This window comes from Peromyscus californicus, unplaced genomic scaffold (assembly GCF_007827085.1).
Source record: "Peromyscus californicus insignis strain IS unplaced genomic scaffold, ASM782708v3 Scaffold_6__1_contigs__length_162567912, whole genome shotgun sequence".
NCBI lineage: Eukaryota > Metazoa > Chordata > Mammalia > Rodentia > Cricetidae > Peromyscus > Peromyscus californicus.
Genome location: NW_026294584.1, coordinates 110,768,514 through 110,785,858, shown reverse-complemented (window position 1 = coordinate 110,785,858; position 17,345 = coordinate 110,768,514). Strand labels below are relative to the sequence as shown.

Here is a 17,345-nt window from a genome sequence, read left to right as displayed (position 1 = left end):
TAGGGAAAGGGAACTCTTGCTTGCTAAAGGCCCCATTTACCACTCTGTGACCTCTCACCCCACTTCTCCGCCAGGCCTATAGACATGTTTGAGTTTATAACTCTGGTCTAAAAGTCAGGAACAGAGAGTTTATTCTCTCTTTGTGTGAGCTGAGAAACAAATATTCCCAAACCCCTTTTCCCCCCAGGAGATTTTTTTCATTTTGCCTATATATATATATATGACAAAAAATATTGCTTGCTTTTAGTTTTAATTCATTTCCTTCTTTCTTGGCTCTCCCTGTCAATATATAGAACAACTGCTCAGAAAACTATTGGTTTCCAAGAATACAGTTATTAAAGGCAGCCTTGTGTCTTGACTGTAAGCCCTTTCTGTACCCAGTCCAGTCTTCCTCTGACATCTCAAAGGCTGACAGGCAGTCAGATCCTATGCCACATGGGAGTGTCATTACACAGTAAAATTCATACTGCCTCCCTGGCTTTATTTAGTGTCTTATAGCACACTCAGAAGAGCAAGGGAACATGAGCTTGGCTTTTCCTGTATGTGTGAATACCAGATGCTTACGCTCCTGGGGTGTATTTGACTGTCCTCAGTAAACAAGCTACTTCTCCTCCTCCTCCTCCTCCTCCTCCTCCTCCTCCTCCTCCTCCTCCTCCTCCTCCTCCTCCTCCTCTTCCTCCTCTTCCTCTTCCTCCTCCTCCTCCTCCTTCCTCTTCTTTATTTATAATCTTTGAAGTTCCTTATTGTCTTTATTTTCAAAATTGATTTAGGAGTGCTTTTACTAAGTCCACGTGGAAGTCCTATACCATTACTGTTTTTGTTTTTCCTGCCCCTTTAAAGAGGAGATGAAGAAAAGAAAGAATTTAAAATAACCACTATCTGGATTTTTCTTTTTCAGATGCAAAAGAAATTGTTGTAAAAGCCCAGATCTTAGCAGGAGGAAGAGGAAAAGGAGTCTTCAATAGTGGTTTGAAAGGTGGTGTTCATTTAACAAAAGAGTAAGTCTGGAGGGTTGGGGCCCCATCCTGTCCATGACTGAAAGGGTTCTTGAGCAGGAGGGCTGGGGCAGGGTAGGGTCCAGTACAGAGAGGGGTAAGTGAAGGCATTGGCAGGGCTCTGGCTGTGCCCCAGGGCTTCCTTCTTCCATTAGAGGGCTTTGTATCCCTCACTGAGGAAGACTCTACTTGCTCTCTCCCAGACAATCTGAGCTACATCTTAAGAGTTTGAAATAAAATCACTTGTAACCGAGATACCATTTCCATCATGTCATTCCCATGAAAAATGTTCAGTGGTTCCCTGTGACCAGTGGCGTCTTTGTGTGTGTCCTCTGGTAGTCCATGCCTGCCTTTATCTGAGCATCTTCCTAGCATCCTTCCCCAGCTCCAACCCTTGACTCTCTTCCCATAACAGTCTTTTCATTGATTGTGGTCCTTGTTTTCCCTCATTGTTTACTGTTTCCCAGATCACCCACTATCAGTGTTCCATTCACCTTCTACCTAAATCTGTTACACATCTAGTATTGTTTCTTTACCCATATGTTTAGGGGGGAAGGTAGCAGAGTTCAGCATCTCTTCACTCATTCCTTTATTTGTATTTGGCTCTCGGAGCCTTTGTGACAGCACTAGACACACAGAATGTAATGGAAAGACATGCATTCTGTGGATAATGTGAATGTGAAGATGTCAGCTAGAGGTGGACCCTGGGTAGTGTGGCTATGAGGAGGTTGAGAGGCCGAGGTAGTCTTGGGCAATATGAATGTGTATGGAGGTAGGGTGGTGGAAGTAGCCCACGGTTGTGTGGATGTGAGGAGGTGGGGTGGTGGAGGTAACCCTGGAGACTGTGGACCCTGCTGTGTAGTGATTTGCAATACAGCCTGATTGTCTTTCTTTGTCATTCTCTCCTTCCTGTCTTTCTTAGCCCTAAAGTGGTGGGACAGCTGGCTCAGCAGATGATTGGTTATAATCTAGCCACGAAGCAAACTCCGAAAGAAGGTGTGAAAGTTAACAAGGTAATAAGAATGCTCTTGGTCATTTTGTCTGTACTTAAAACAAAAGAACAGAGTGCTGGACTTGGCGCTGACAGATCTAATGAGGCACTGTTCTTTGGCAGTGTGCTGTTTTTGTTTAGGCAGTGCTGTGTCTTTGAAGAAAGACCCAAAGGGCTGTGGATATTGGCATTCACCAAAAGCCAGTGAGGTGAATGACCAAAGCAGCAGTTTTCCATGCAAAGCACAGATCCATTCTGCTTGAAGCTGACAAGGCTTGGCAGGGCAGCCTTGTACTCAGTAAGCCCTTCCTGTTCCCATGCAGCCGAACTTAGTCTTTTCTGTTAGAATTGCCTGGTACAGTGGTTTTCCCTAAGAATACCTCATGCTCTACTTTGATGTTTCTACCATTTTAAGTCTCTAGCTGTGCTAGGAGTATAGTATTAGTGAAAACTGCTAGCAGTAAGTGTGTACAGCACGTGCACCCATGTGCATGCATACACATGACACATAGGCATACCCACACAGAGAAAGTAAAGCTCAGACAAGAATGGCTTGCCTCTGCTGTGCAGTTATGAATGTAGGAGCCAAGTCCAGAACCTGCCTCTCTCCCTACTACCCGTTTTCAGCCTCCCCTATCCCTCTTCACATGTAAAGCAACGGAAGCTGCCTCTTGTGCATACCCCAGTGCAAAAGGAAGAGGGGGCAGAGACCTATGTTCACAATGCAAGACCTGTGCTGCAGAAGGTGAATTCAGGAGCAGAGCCCCTAGGGTGTCACGTGTGGCTGTGGCTGGAAAGACCCATCCATCCTAACAGTAAATTGGGCCCCACTTTTTGGCTCTGCTCTGTTGCTATAGCATCAGAGACTTGTAGCCTGTGTCACTGTGCTGTACTTGGGGTGGGGCACTGAGTGATACATTGTATTTTTAGTTTCCATAGAACTTTAGAAAAATTCTTGGTACAGCTTTAGAAAGATGTCACTGGCTTGTTCTTATTAAATCATTGTAGGGCTAATCCTGGTCAAAATGGGGGCACTGGAAAGCAGATGATCTCCTAAGGAGACATTTATGACTTTCCCTGTGCCTCTCAGACCTCAAGAATTTGGGGTACCCTTAAGAATGATGCTGGGAGAAGGGAAAGGCTGAAGCTGCTGGCCTGGCAAGGAGCTGATCTCCCAGGAAGATTTCACATAGCCCAGAAACCTGCTGGAGCACCCTGCAGAAAGACTGAAAACAGTGCCTGGACTTGGTAGCTACTCACATCTCTTGCTCTAAACTCATGTCAGGACCCAAAAGATGAGCTTGGGGGACGGGGATTACTAGATCTGTGTTCCTTTTCCCAGTGTGACACATTGAATGAATGCCCTCTGCTTTTTGGTAGTGTTTGTTAAGTGGCCTGTTAATTCTCTTTGCAGAGCCAAGCTTGTTAGGAAAACTAGCGCCCAGGTCTCACATAGGACAGTTCCAGTAACAGCGGGATGTTGGGATACTGATAAGTCATTAGCTTCATCTACTGAAACAAGAAGTCATCTCAGACTTTAAGGAGCAAGGCCAGAAGCTGACTGTGGGTCTTCCCCCTTGCAACTACCTCTCAGGTGGTGTAGGGACTGTCAGAACTCACATGGATTTGTTCTTGTTTAGATTGCAACTCTACTTTATTTCCCTTTTAAATCTGATTATGAGCCTTTACCTGCATAACTTATTCAAAGTTTGTCCACAGAAAGCATAATTAGTACTTTTATTTGTAGGGGATTGTTTTATGTGGACACATGGGATTTTAGATTAGAATGTGTTAAACTTGTAAAAAGCATATAAAAATGTCTACTCGTCAGATTTGCACTATCTCGTAATAAAATTCTACAGAAAATGGCTTGTAGCTAAGTCCCTGACATGCTGCAGATAAGCATGTTCTTGAGGATTGAGGCATCGCCAGAAAACTACCAGAGTAATTTATTTTTAAGTATTTTCATTCCATAGTTCAATAACATGTAAAATTTCCAATAGAATAAAAGTCAGAAAGTAATAATTTTTCCCTCACCACCTGGAAAGAACTGTCACGTGTAGCTTCATCCTTTTCTGATATCCATGGTATGTTGTCACGGTTCTGTGACGATGTACAAATATTGGTGCTATTGTTCTGCTTCCTTTGTTTGGGGAGCATGTTTTTCTTTTGTAGCTCAGGCTAGCCTCAAACTTGCTGTGCAGCAGAAAATGACCTGTACTTCTGATCCTCCAAAGCATGCTGGGCAAGTGACTGTGGAGTGCTAGACTGTTTCCCAAGTCAGGACACGTGACTCTGTCTCTTCTTTCTTGCTGAGAGCATAGTCTTCAGTCAGTGAGGATGATTAGTGTTCACTAGCACCTTTATAGATGGTGAGGCAGTGGAGATGCAAGGGAAGGCTGTATCACAACTGATTGTGTCTTTATTTTCAAGACAGGCGTCTGAAGGGAGTCCATAGATGGCCCCAGATAAAGTGACAGCAGGATCCCAGTTTCCCCCTTTACTGGATATTTGGTGCCTGCCATCTCTCCCTTGAGCAGAGTTGAATCCAGGGATTAAAGTCATCGCACAATGAGGGCCTTAGACAGAGAGAGCCAGGATAAGTTACGATCATCCTAAGTTTGAGATTTGATTGTGATACTGAGATGCCCAGGCGCCACACTTGGTGCTGAGTTCCAGGATAGCCGTGAAGTTTCCTGCATGTTTTCTCTGTTGTATTTAGTGATGTTCCAGGATTTCCTAGCCCACGACTCACTGTTTTTCTTTTCTCTTTGTTTTTGTTTGTTTGTTTGTTTTTTGAGACAGGGTGTCTGTCTGTGTAGCCTTAGCTGTCCTGGAACTTGCTCTGTAGACCAAGCTGGGCTCGAACTCAAAGATCCACCTGCTTCTGCCTCTGCCTCCCAAGTGCTGGGATTAAAGGCATATGTTACCACTGCCCAGTTCTCTCCTATTGCTAATAGCATGCTATGTGGGAGTGTTATTATTTAAATAAATTAATACATGGCTAAAGTCTTAGCTAACAGGAAACATTTCATGCTAGTGTCTCTGTCTACAGACTGGTGTAAAAGATTACCATAACCTGGGTGAGCTGGACATAAGTGAAATTCATTTCTCACCATCTGGAGAATGGAAAGTCTAAATAAAGTCTCCGTCAGCTTTAGTGCATGGTGAGGAGAGGCTCAGATTTATGTTGTGTTCCTACATAGTTGGAAGGGTGAGGGAGCTCTGAGTTACCATTTAAATGGGCACAAACCCTATCCCTGGGTGCTTCTCCCTCATGATCTGTTCACCTGTCAGAGGCCTGTCTCTAGCATCTCAGTGGAGATGAGGTTATAACACATGAATGTTGAGGGGACACAAACTGTTCTAGAGTGTTGTAGAAATGAAGCCTTTGAAATGAGCTTTTATTCCCCCATTTGTCAAAATTTTTTGGAGATTCATGGAGACTTATCTTTTTCATTGCTAGATAGTATTCTGTAATATACATGTTCTACAGTTTCTTAAATCATCATGTATTGGTAGATACCTTGATTGTTTCAGGTTGGGCTGATACAAATACATTTGTAAACAGATTTTAGTGTAGATAGAATCTTTATTTGGGGGATAGATTTTGAATTATGTGATTGTAGGATCAGTTGATTTTGTTTTATTTTAGAAACTGCCAAATATTTGGCAAATGGATGGTATTACATTGCCATCTGCAGCATACAGACGACTGGGATTCTCCATATTCTGGCCAGCATTTGGTAGTGTCATTGCTTAAAACTTTAGCCATTTTTGAAAATGTGTAGTGCTATTTCATCCTGATTTAAAATTGCATGTGCCGTGCTCCTGCATGTTAGACACCTTCTCGTTTGCCTGTTTGCCCTTTGTAGGCTCTCCTTGAAGGCTGTGCTCATTGTCAGAGCACTAGGAGGGATGGCCAGTCACAGTGTGGAGTCCAGCAGTCTCCTAAGGGCCTGGCATGGCAAGGCTGGCAGGTTCATCTTAGGCTTGTTGCATATGCCCTGTGTTAGCAGGTTCTGCTGCTGTCCTTCACAGACTCATCTTAGCAGAGCCTTTTGTGGAACAAAAATATTTAGTTTTGATGAAGTCCAAACTATCATGCTCTTCTGTGGACTGGACTCCTGGTATACAGTCTAAGAACAAGGTTCTTTGTTAACTTCGTAATGGTTTTTATTTTTATGTTTTGTGTGCTGGTTTTGGGTCAGTTTCTTTTGAAGATGACAGACTAAGGCTGGTGGGTTTTGTTTTGCTTTTGTTTTTCCTTGTAGGTGTTCACTTGTACCTGTATTATATTACTTTTGTGCCTTGGTCAGAAATTAGGCTGTGTTCCTATAGGTCTCCTGCCTCTGCTACTGAACTGCTGTAATGATGTAGTAAGTTCTTAGGTTGTGGGTACTGGATCTTCTCACTTTCTTATTCTTCATACAGTTTATCCTGTTCTTGTTCCTTAGCATACGCTTCTTAGAATAATCTTATCTTAGTTGATAGACAAAAAAATCTCCTGCTGAGCTTTCAATAGTAATTGTATTAAACTGCTCTATTAGTTTGTTGAGAATTATTGTTTGCTTTGTTAAACCTCAGTGTCCATAAGACAACACTCTCTTCTGAGCTCTGCCTTGATTCTGCTCTCACAGTTACATAGAGGCTTGGGATGTGGTTTTTCTTCTAGGTTAGCACCTAATGTTTCCTCCTTCCTTTCACTAGCAATTATTACTGGGATTGGACTTTTAATTTCATATGTTCATTTAAGTTCAGATGCCCAACATGTTGTTGCTGACGGTATTACTTCTGCTGATGTTTGGTAGATGTCTGCAGAGGAAACCCTGTGGCCCAGGGGCTCTTGTGCCTGTGCTTGTGGGCCATCCTGGGTTAGCAGTTCCTCCAGCATCTGACTTACAAGGTGGAACTCAGCACCGTGTGCTTTCTTAGACAGGCTTCCTAACCACGCTGCTTTCTTCTTTGTAATCTTCTGTTTCTTCCTGTTTTCTCCTATGTAAATTTTTATCTGAATGCAGTGGAAGAGTCAGCAAGAAGTGTCAACTGCACAACCTCAAGCTGAAGCTACAGACTTATGAAACTTCCAATCTAAGTTTATTCGAGGTGCTATTTAATGCTTACACATATGCACAAGCATATATGTTGGTGTATACCAGGCATTTTTGTTTGACTCGGTGTCATTGTGTTACATGTTGCTTGGGGCCAGAATGGGGTGTGATGCAGTGCAGTACTACTCATGGCATCCATGATCAGTGTCATCAGTAACAGTTACTACTCTGTAGGAGATATACAATTAGATAATTTCCTAGTAATCTTAACTCTCTGCAGTTATGAATAGTGTCACATTGGTATTCATCTCAGACTTTGAGTTTGAGTAGCAGGATATGATGATGATGAGGAGGAGGAGGAGGAGGAGGAAAGATAAGCTGGTCAAATAGGATGAAGACATTTTGAAATCCAGGGGATCCCACAAGATAATCTGTGTGGAACTCAAATTCATCTCCCTGAGCTTCCCCCAGGGTGAGTGCTATGGAGTCCATCAAATTTCTCTGTAACAATCCCTAAATACTTCAGCATCCTGGGCCTCACGTGGTTTCATAACACAAGAAACCATCATTTCCTGGGGATGTTTTTTTCTTTTTTTGAAAGAAGTGAGACATTATTTCTACCAAGAAGGAGCTGTTGGAGAAAGCAGCTAGTCTTTACAAACTGATGTATGATGGAATGCAGAGCACATCAGTTAGTGTTTCAAAAGATGAAGAGTAAGGCTCTTGAATGACACTTATCCTGAGAACTAGAGTGTTGTATTGCTTCCAAGAACACTGGCAATCACTGAGTATCTTACTAGACTAACTCTTTATTAGACTATGTGTCAAAAGCGAGGGACGGTGAGAGGGCTCAGTGAGTGAGATCACGTGCTCATGCAAGCATGAGGACTTGAGTTCAAATCTCTACACCCATGTAAGAAAGCCATGCTTGCTTGTAATCTCTACATTATACTAGTTGAGGACAGAGGGTTGCTAGAGCTTACTGGCACCCAACCTAGTTCCACACTCAGCTAGACACCCTGTCTCCAGGAAGTAAGTCCAAGAGTGGTAGAACAGAACACATGGTATCCTCTTTGGCCTCTGCAAGCGCATACACACACACACACACACACACACACACACACACACACACACACACACGGACAGTTATACTACTGTACCTAAATTTTCAAAAATCCTACCTTCATCTGTATTTTGTCCCTACCAAATTTCTTAAAATATCTCTCTGTCCTTCTAGAGAAATCTTCAGAAGACACAATTGTTTTAATTTCTTAAAGATGTTTATAAAGGTGAATTTCATATTATTTCTGAAAGCTGCACACTGTCATGTTGAGAAGGAAACACTAGAATTAAATGCTTCAGTTTGCAGTGGTCAGCCCCTTCTCATGAAGTGAATCTCGGCATCCTGAAGGCCAGGGGGAGAGCTGTGGACAGGTGGTTGGACTTTCTGTCATTGAAAGAACAAGCAACTTGAAATCAGGCTGGGTCTGTGATAGTCCTGACACTAGCAGCATCCAAGAGATGGCTCTTTTGTGGGAATTAGGAAAAGATGCCAGATTTTGGGAGTTGTATGAAGGGCCTCATGTGTTGAGTATGTGCTATACCACTGAGCCACATTTCTTTTCCTAGTATTTTGTTTTTAATTGGTGGTAAATTCAATAAAAGCTTGAAAAGGAGTTTCATATCTTTCCATTAGAGCTCTTAAAGTTTATATTATATTAATAAAACTTTTTAGGGCCGTCTGGGTAGCTAAAATATAATGCCGTTTAGTATATAACTTTAAAAATGAAACCTGGTACTAAACTACTTTTAGGAAAGGTGGTATGATTTTGTTTTTTAAGATTATTTTCAAGTCTATTATTGATTATTTATGTACGTGTTTATGCTCTTCCAAACTTCAGCCAAGACATTTCCACCATTCCTGTTGGATTTCTGTAAGTTGAGACAACTCTTTCTCAAGTGCCGTTTGACAGTACTAATTGAAATCTTAAATATTTTGTACTTTTACAGGGAATAAAACAAATGAGCAGAGATACATATACAAAAGTAATGACTAGGGCAGCATTTCAGCTGTGAAAATTGTCCATGTAGATGCCACATGCATGTGGTTAAATAAATATTAACATATAAGTGTTGTATAGTCAAGGTGGAAAGAGAAAACTCTTAGAAAAGCATCCAAGTTGTAGGGTCAAAAAGTTTTAAAACAGGGCAGGGTCTATAGCTTAGTTGATAGAATGCTTGCCTCATATGCATAGAGCCCTGGTTTCGATCCCCAGCACTGCTTAAGCCTGTCAAATGCCTAAATCTCAGTACTTGAGAACTAGGTCATCCTTGGTTTTGTAGTGAGTTCCAGGCCAGGTCTCAAAAATGAAAAAAATTCAGAAACAAAAGCATGGCATTCTAATGTGCATGATGTGATTCCATGTGAGAATTGATTCCATTGCTGAAGCGCTTACAGATAAAAATGAAAGGGACTTAGCTCATAAGAGTTTTTCTCGAATTTGTTGAAACTGTTTAGAACAAAAGGATGCTTGGTGAAGAAGTGACCAGGGAATGCACTCAATCCACCCCACTTGCCTCTGATTGGTCCTGACAAGTGATGTCATATCCTCCCAGGGGAAGGAGTACCTCATTCTAAGTACTACAGAGGTTCAAGGGGGTAGCATTTTGACAGTTGGGGCCAAGGCATCTGGATATAAGGGGGCTATGCTGCAAGAGGCTGCATTCGATTTTCAATTTATATGCTTTGTAGTGTTTTTTTTTTAGTCATTATTACTATTATTGCTGCAGTTTGAGCCCAGGACCTTATACCTGCTAAGCATGGAGCGGGTCCTCTATAACTGTTATGTATCTTGGCTCTTGCTTTTTTTCTTTTTCTATTTTGGCACTGAGGATTGAACTCTTCATGCTAGGTAAGCACTCTACCATTGAGCACCAAGGCACCTTCCCCCTACTTTTTTTTTTTTTTTTTTTAAAGCAGTGGTCACAGTTAGCTGCCCAGACTAGCCTCAAAATCAAATCTGTATCCTCCTGCCTCAGAGTTCAGATTACAGGCCTGTGCCATCAGGCCCAGTGATTGCATTATTTTAAATGAACAAATATTATGTTTATAAATAGAGAGTACAAAATGAAATAAAATACAGAAAATTTATGAATATATACAACGTCTATATACTTAAAAAAAAAATCTCTTCTTTGATAGTCAAACCTGGCTTTCTACCATTATTACATCAGAGTAGAGCCGATGTAATAATATATATGTACTCTTAATGTGTCCAATTAGAACAGCTGTGTCCCTAGAGTTTTCCTCAAGTGACAGAAATTCACCGGAAAGAAAAATGAAGATGAGAGTGTGAAGGCTTCCTGAGGCAAACCAGACTCCCATCACTTGAGCACTTTAACCAGATCAATTAAGGAGGTGACAGGAGGCCCCGTGCACCTCTGTAGAAGCCTCAGACTTCTGGACACTGACTCACTGCCTGTCAGGAGCCTGGAAATGATGCTGTTTGCCTTCTGTGGGTAGAGACATGGATTTCCAAGCTCACATCTCTTTGATGCCAACTTAGCTGGACTTTTCATTTATGCACTAGGTGATGGTTGCTGAAGCCCTGGACATTTCTCGAGAAACCTACTTGGCCATTCTGATGGACCGGTCCTACAATGGTCCTGTGATAGTGGGCAGCCCTCAGGGGGGTGTTGATATTGAAGAAGTGGCAGCTAACAACCCAGAACTTATCTTTAAGGTATGTTTGATTAGCTGGTCATGTTAACTGTGTGTCGGAGTAGTAACTGCTCAGCATCTGATGAGGAGCCTGAGGCAGGGAGCAGTGGACCTGTGGCTGCAGTGTGAGGTGAAGATGATGAATCTAAACTGGAAACTGTTTGGGAGTCCCGCAGAATTGAGGTGTCCAGTATTTGAAGGACTTTTCTTTTTCCCTGACCCCTCTCTTTCTTCTCCTTCCTCCCTACTTTGTCTTTCTACATCATTTCTTTCTGTCCAACCTGACTCAAGAGTTAACAACAGAACACTGCTGTGTCCATGTTTGCATGGTTGGCTCCCTGCCTTTAGCCATGGATACGGTCCAGACACTTATCTCTTTTTTTTTTTTTTTTTAGTGTAATAGTAGTTGCTTTTTTCTCTTTTTTTATTATTAAGAAATTTTCTATTCCCTTTACATACCAACCACAGTTCCCCCTCTGCTCCCTCCTCCCACTCCCCAGCCTTCCCCCAAGTCCATCCCCCATTCCTACCTCCTCCAAGGCAAGAATTGCCGTGGAGAGTCAACAGAGCCTGATACACTCAGCTGAGGCAGGTTCAAGCCCCTCCCCCTGTACCAAGGCTGCAGACACTATCTCTTATATAACTGGATGTGGTTGAGTCTCTGTATTAAGAAAATGTTTTCATTCATTTTGCACACCAATCAAAGATCCCCCTCTTCCCCCCCCAGCCTCCCCATCCAAACCCACCTCCCATTCCCCCCACAAGAAGGCAAGGCCTCCCATGGCTAAGCACATACAGAAGAGGCAAGCCCATGCCTTTCCCCCTGTAAGGCTGCATGAGGTGTCACATCATAGGTAGTTGGCTCCAAAGAGCCTGCTTATGCACCAGGGATGGATTCTGATCCTACTGCCAAGGGGAGATTCTCTGTATTAGTTTCTTTCCTTGCTGTGAAAAGAAAATCTTGACAAAGTAACTTAAGGGATGGTTTATTGTGGCCTGTAGTTTGAGGATGCAGTCCACCGTGGTGGGGAAGGCAGCAGGAGTGGGGGGCAGCTGGGCACACGGCATCCACAGTCAGGAAGTAGACGGAGATGATGCTGGTGCTCAGTCTTCTCTTCTACCTCTCTAAGACTCTGACCCATGAAGTGATGCCATTCACACTCAGGGTGGATCTTTGCTCCTCAATATATTTAGCCTAGGCACGCCCTCACAAGCATGCCCAGAGACTTACCTCTTCTGTAATCTAGACCCTATCAAGTTGACAGTGGATACTAAACTTTACAGACTGTCCAGGGAAAAACAGGCATTCAGAGGTCCATATCCTTAAAATCGTCACACTAAGATTGGTTTCAGAGAGATCTGTAGTCAGATCCAAATAGGTGGTAAGTCTATCACAAACCTTAAGCTTCAGGTTTTTTTTTTTTTTTTTAAAGATTTTATTTATTTATTATGTACACAGAAGAGGGTGACAGATCTCATTACAGATGGTTGTGAGCTACCATGTGGGTGCTGGGAATTGAACTCAGGACCTCTGGAAGAGCAGTCGGTGCTCTTAACCTCTGAGCCATCTCTCCAGCCCAAGCTTCAGTTTTTAAAGTAAGTAATAATAATGTAGTGGTTTCTACTCCAGCATCACAAGGATTAAGTGGATTAATAGGAAGAAATGCTCAGGTGCCATTCTTATCAACTGAACATTTAGAACCATGAACCTAGTTTTTAATGTGGGTTCCTAATGTCTTATTCCATTAAAATTTTCTACAAGAAATGTTATTTCCTTTAGAAATTGTTTTGTTTCCCCTTAAGTAGGGAAAGAATCCTATTTTCTGAGTCTGCTTTTCTATATACTGTACCCACACTTCAGTGATTGTTTTAAAAATATTCTCATCAGTGTTACATAGATAGATTAACTGCTTTGGAAGTTTAATTGAAGCTTTATACAGGGCTTACTCATAATGTCTAGCCATTTTCAAAATTAACATTATCTAAAACAATCCCATTTGCTAACATAATGCATGAACTAATGCACATGAACAGCATTCATTGTTTTTGACAGAACAGCTCTTTGTAGAGTGAAGGTATTATTAATAATTTTCATATGAATAAAGTACTCAAGTCATAAGATAATATTTAACCTGTGTATGACAACTCCAAACTTAATAGCAATATTAGACAGCAAAGCCTTTCTTTGGATGCCTTCCAAAAGATGTCACAAAAATTAACTGACTAAATATTCATCAATGCCATCTGTGTAGTAATTAAAAGTGAAAACTGGCATCAGATCATCTTGTCAGCGTGCCACCTTGAAGAATTATATAGTTTTTGGAAGGGCTGTTTCATAGATGGCCTGCTAATTAAAACGTAGCCTATAGGCAGCCGCAGTAGCCCTGCTCAGAGCTTTATGGAAGGGTGCCACACTTTAATTACTCATTTGCCAGTAAATACTAAACGTTTGCTTTGAGGTTTAAATCTTCATACTTGACTTCTGAATTTTGTTCATTTGATATATTTCTACTAGGAGCAGATTGACATTTTCGAAGGGATAAAGGACAGCCAGGCCCAGCGGATGGCAGAAAATCTAGGCTTCCTTGGGCCTTTGAAACACCAGGTACAGAGCTGTTTAGTGACAGCGTGTTTGCCTTGTTTTAGAAAATATTGCAGGAATTTGTTTAATTGTCGCTGATGCTTGTGACTGACAGAAAACAAGATGATTTTGTCTGAATCTTTCCCCAAATTGTTTATGGTCAAGAAAATATTTCCTGCCATTCTAAGAGGTAATGTTTATGATGAATATATATGTATCTGATAGAGATGTGTGTGTATGTATATATATGATAGAAATGTGTATGTATGTATGTTTGCATGTGGTAGAGGTATATATATGATAGAGATGTATGTATGTATCTATATGTGATAGAGTTGTGTGTGTGTGTGTGTGTGTGTGTGTGTGTGTGTGTGTGTGTGTGTGAATGATAGTGTGTGCTTGTAATTTTATGATGTGTGTATATATGGGTGTGTGTATATAATATGTGTTCATGCATACATATGTATGTTAAGAGATATGTGTGAATACATATATATGAGGGTATGTGTGTGTGGCAGGTTTATAATGTGTGTGTATATATCTATCTATCTATATATATAGATGATTGCATATGTGTATACAAATTTATGATGCAGATTTGTTGTGCAATCTTATGATAATTATATAAACAGATATATATGTACATGATAAAGGTTTGTATGTACTTTGCAAGTAGGTACATCAACTTCATGCTCTTTGGAGATATCTTGTTACTGTGATTTTGAGACAGGATCTCATGTATCTTAGGCTGGTCTTGAATTTATGAGCCTCTTGGTTCCACCTCATGAGCCCTGGGATTACAGGCATATACCAGCACACTTGGTAGATGTGATGCTGGGAATCTAACTAGAGGCTTTGTGCAGGCAAAAATTCTGATCACTAAACTATGGCTCTAGACCTTTAAATTTTAAATTTTAAAAACTTTGAAATTTTTCTTAAGCATTGCTTGTGCTGCTTGGCATATACAAGTTCATTCTGTTAGGAATTTATTTCCAGTATCTATACAATGGGAATAATGACTACTAGCTGAGAAGTATATACCAGGAATTCAGTTCAGTGCTGTGTGAGAACGGTTGTTGACAGTACTCCATTAAAGATGAATTCCTCTGCTGAGGTTGTAGCTCAGTGGTAGGATGCTTGCCTTGCACATGTAAGACCCTGGATTTACTCCTCAGCCCCTCAACCAAGGAAGATTCTCATTGTGTTTATTAAAAATGCATATTACTTGAATTGCTATGGGTATTTGAAATGAATATTGATGGCATGAAGGCAATGTTTCTCTCAGAACAATTAAAAATATAACCAACTTAGTAGTCATATCTTTTGACTTTGAGGACAAAAAATGGTACTCCAAGCTTTTAGGGGACAGAATCTGTCATGAACATCCGTTTCTGCCTTTGGTCTGACCCATGGCACAGGCAAGCTTCATTCCACAGCTAAATCAGAAGATCTTTTCTGCCTGTTTTCCTGCCCTTTCCCTCATTAACCCCAAGAGGCTTCCTTAGTAACTCTGTGTGCATTCACTGGCCTGGAGCTGCCCAATGACTACACAGTAAGTTCCCACAGTACCCATGGAGGATTGCCATCAGTATTCCCGAGAATACAGAAATCTAATTCATCTCCAAGTTCCTTTCAGAAAATGGCATAGTGTTTGCTTGTATGTAACTGACACACATTCTCACCCAGGTATCTTATACCCCCTACAAATATCAATGCTCTGTAAACAGTTGTTATATTTTATTGCTTGGGGAATAATAGCAAGAAAAAAGACCTAGGTATTCAGGGAAGATTTAATATTCATTTAGAATATTTTTTTTTAGTATTTTCTTTGCTTGTGTGTTTGTATGTATATGTGTGTGGAATGCATGTGCCATGGTGCTCATGATCAGAGGACAATTTGCTGGAGTCGTTTCTCTTTCCACCATGTGGGTTCTGGGGATTGAGGTCAAGTCACTGGGTTTGGCAGGAAGAACCTTTGCCACTCTATCATCTCACCAGCCCTGCAATAGTAGTTCTACCTGTGGTTAGTTGGACCTTTGGACAAGAGACCTACAGCTACTCTTTAGCTTGGGAACAGTTTTTTGTTTTTTGTTTCACTGATTTCTTTCAGCTTTTAGATTTTAATGCTATCTCTGGAAGTGTGATAGTAGCAGTAAGTAAGTCAAAGAAGGATAAAGTGGAACAAGACTTCAGAAGTGTTTAAGGAAGGGAGACAGCACTCATTAGAAAATGGGGTAAAGACTATTGAAAAGGAAAGGATTCACCGTGATGGTAGAAGATGACAGGCCCTCCTGGACTAAGCCTCAGGAAGAGACAAAACAGCCAGCATTCAGCAGACAACTAGAGGACAGAATTGTCCTTTCCGAGACTGGCAGAGAGGTGCTCTAGAGGCAGTCTGTTCAAAGGAAGATGCTGGACTAATCTTGGGCTCTGTGCTGTAGTGGTTAGTTTCATGTTGTGAGAATGAGGTTGGGCTGACTGCATTTGCCATTTTAAAAGATAGGTTTAAAGGCTACTCATATAGAGATGTTGATGCCTGAAAGCCAGTCTCTTACGAAGTCATGCTATTACAGTTATTTGGTCCCTCATTTGATTCCAAGTGTATTCAGTCACCTGTGCACGTACTCTGCCTGCACATGGGCCTTTCTTCCGTTTTTCTATAGTCTCCTTTGCTAGATCCTAATCCCCATCACAGCAGGTACATGGCCCACTGCTGTGCTGTCACAGCTCGTGGCACAGTACACCACATATGTATATTATGTGCTCCCAAAGCATTTGGCATCTGAAAGGTTAAATGAAATCAGATGTCTAGGCTGTCTACATTGACTGCTTCTAGGATATCAACAATAGGTGTCAGAATGTGGGAGCAGAATAAACCTAGAGTGGGTAAAAGCTGTCCACCCATTGTTGGAACGCTCAGCTTATGAGCACAGTAGAGCGCTCTACAGATGATAACAATATTAAATAATATTAAATATGTCCTAAGACACCCTTGCCACCTCCATATGTGTAGAAAAATTAAGGGTTATTTATAGCTCTCAAATGGCATAATTATGTTTTCCCAGTGCCCCCAAACACTTTCTGAATGTGCTATGCAGAGAAGGAAAGATGAATATGCAGCTTCTTGGGGTTACCAAGGAGCCAAGTTGCCAAGGAAAGGAAAGAAAGAATAAAAACTTTAAGACAGGGTCGTATGTGTCGCTGGCAGGCTGGCATCTTCACAGGTTTGACTATTTGCTCAATGAGCAAGCACTAATTGCATGTTGCTTTTCTAGGCTGTGTCCAAAGTACTGAAAGATAGTCATTGTTCTCTGGGGACTCATGGCCTAGTTGAGGTCATTCTGCAGGCCCAGAATACATGCATTGGGGAAGGAGGAAGAGGGAAGAGAGAGGGACAATGAGGAGGAATGAGGTGTGGATGGCTTGGAATTTATTGAGGGGTACCCAGTTTGTTGGCACAGTAGGAAGGATGGATGGCCCATGAGCTCAGCGTAGATGTTTGTATCATGTGTAAAAACAGGAGTCTCTGATTCAGGATGCTGCCATAAGGCATGAGGATTGGTGCAGGGTGCCATACACAGAGGAGGCATGTGAGAAAGCAAACATTGAAGCAGTCTTAGGTCACTGGTCCTGTCATGAGGAGATGCTGAGGGACTGCATGTACATCTGGCAGTGGTTGCCTTGGTAAAATCTGTATTCTATATATTTTACTACAGTGTTTTGAAATGGTTGCATTAAATCTTATGTACCTAAAGTTGTTTCTACTAGGTACTTGTTCTTATTGATGAATTACTCGTTAAATCACATATTAAGTGTAACTAGGCAGTGGCTGCAGAAGTGGACAGCACAGGGTCTAGGTAAGTAGGGTTCTCCCACATGCACACATGCAGCTATACCACAACTGTCTAGTGACCATTCAAAAGCCAGGCATGGAGTCACATGTATATATTCCCATCTACCTGAGAGGCTGAGTCACAGTTCCCTGAGATTATTCATGGATACAAGA

The 17,345-nt window shown here is 41.6% G+C and overlaps 1 protein-coding gene across 1 annotated transcript in view; it reads left to right on the top strand.

Moving 5' to 3' along the window:
* Suclg2 (succinate-CoA ligase GDP-forming subunit beta) overlaps positions 1-17,345 on the top strand; it is a 279,727-nt gene that overhangs the window by 141,009 nt on the left and 121,373 nt on the right. Inside the window, exons 3-6 of the mRNA XM_052720183.1 lie at positions 899-998; positions 1,918-2,008; positions 10,628-10,780; positions 13,274-13,363. Of these exons, the coding sequence (XP_052576143.1) occupies positions 899-998; positions 1,918-2,008; positions 10,628-10,780; positions 13,274-13,363 (434 nt within the window). The remainder of the gene's footprint in view (positions 1-898; positions 999-1,917; positions 2,009-10,627; positions 10,781-13,273; positions 13,364-17,345) is intronic.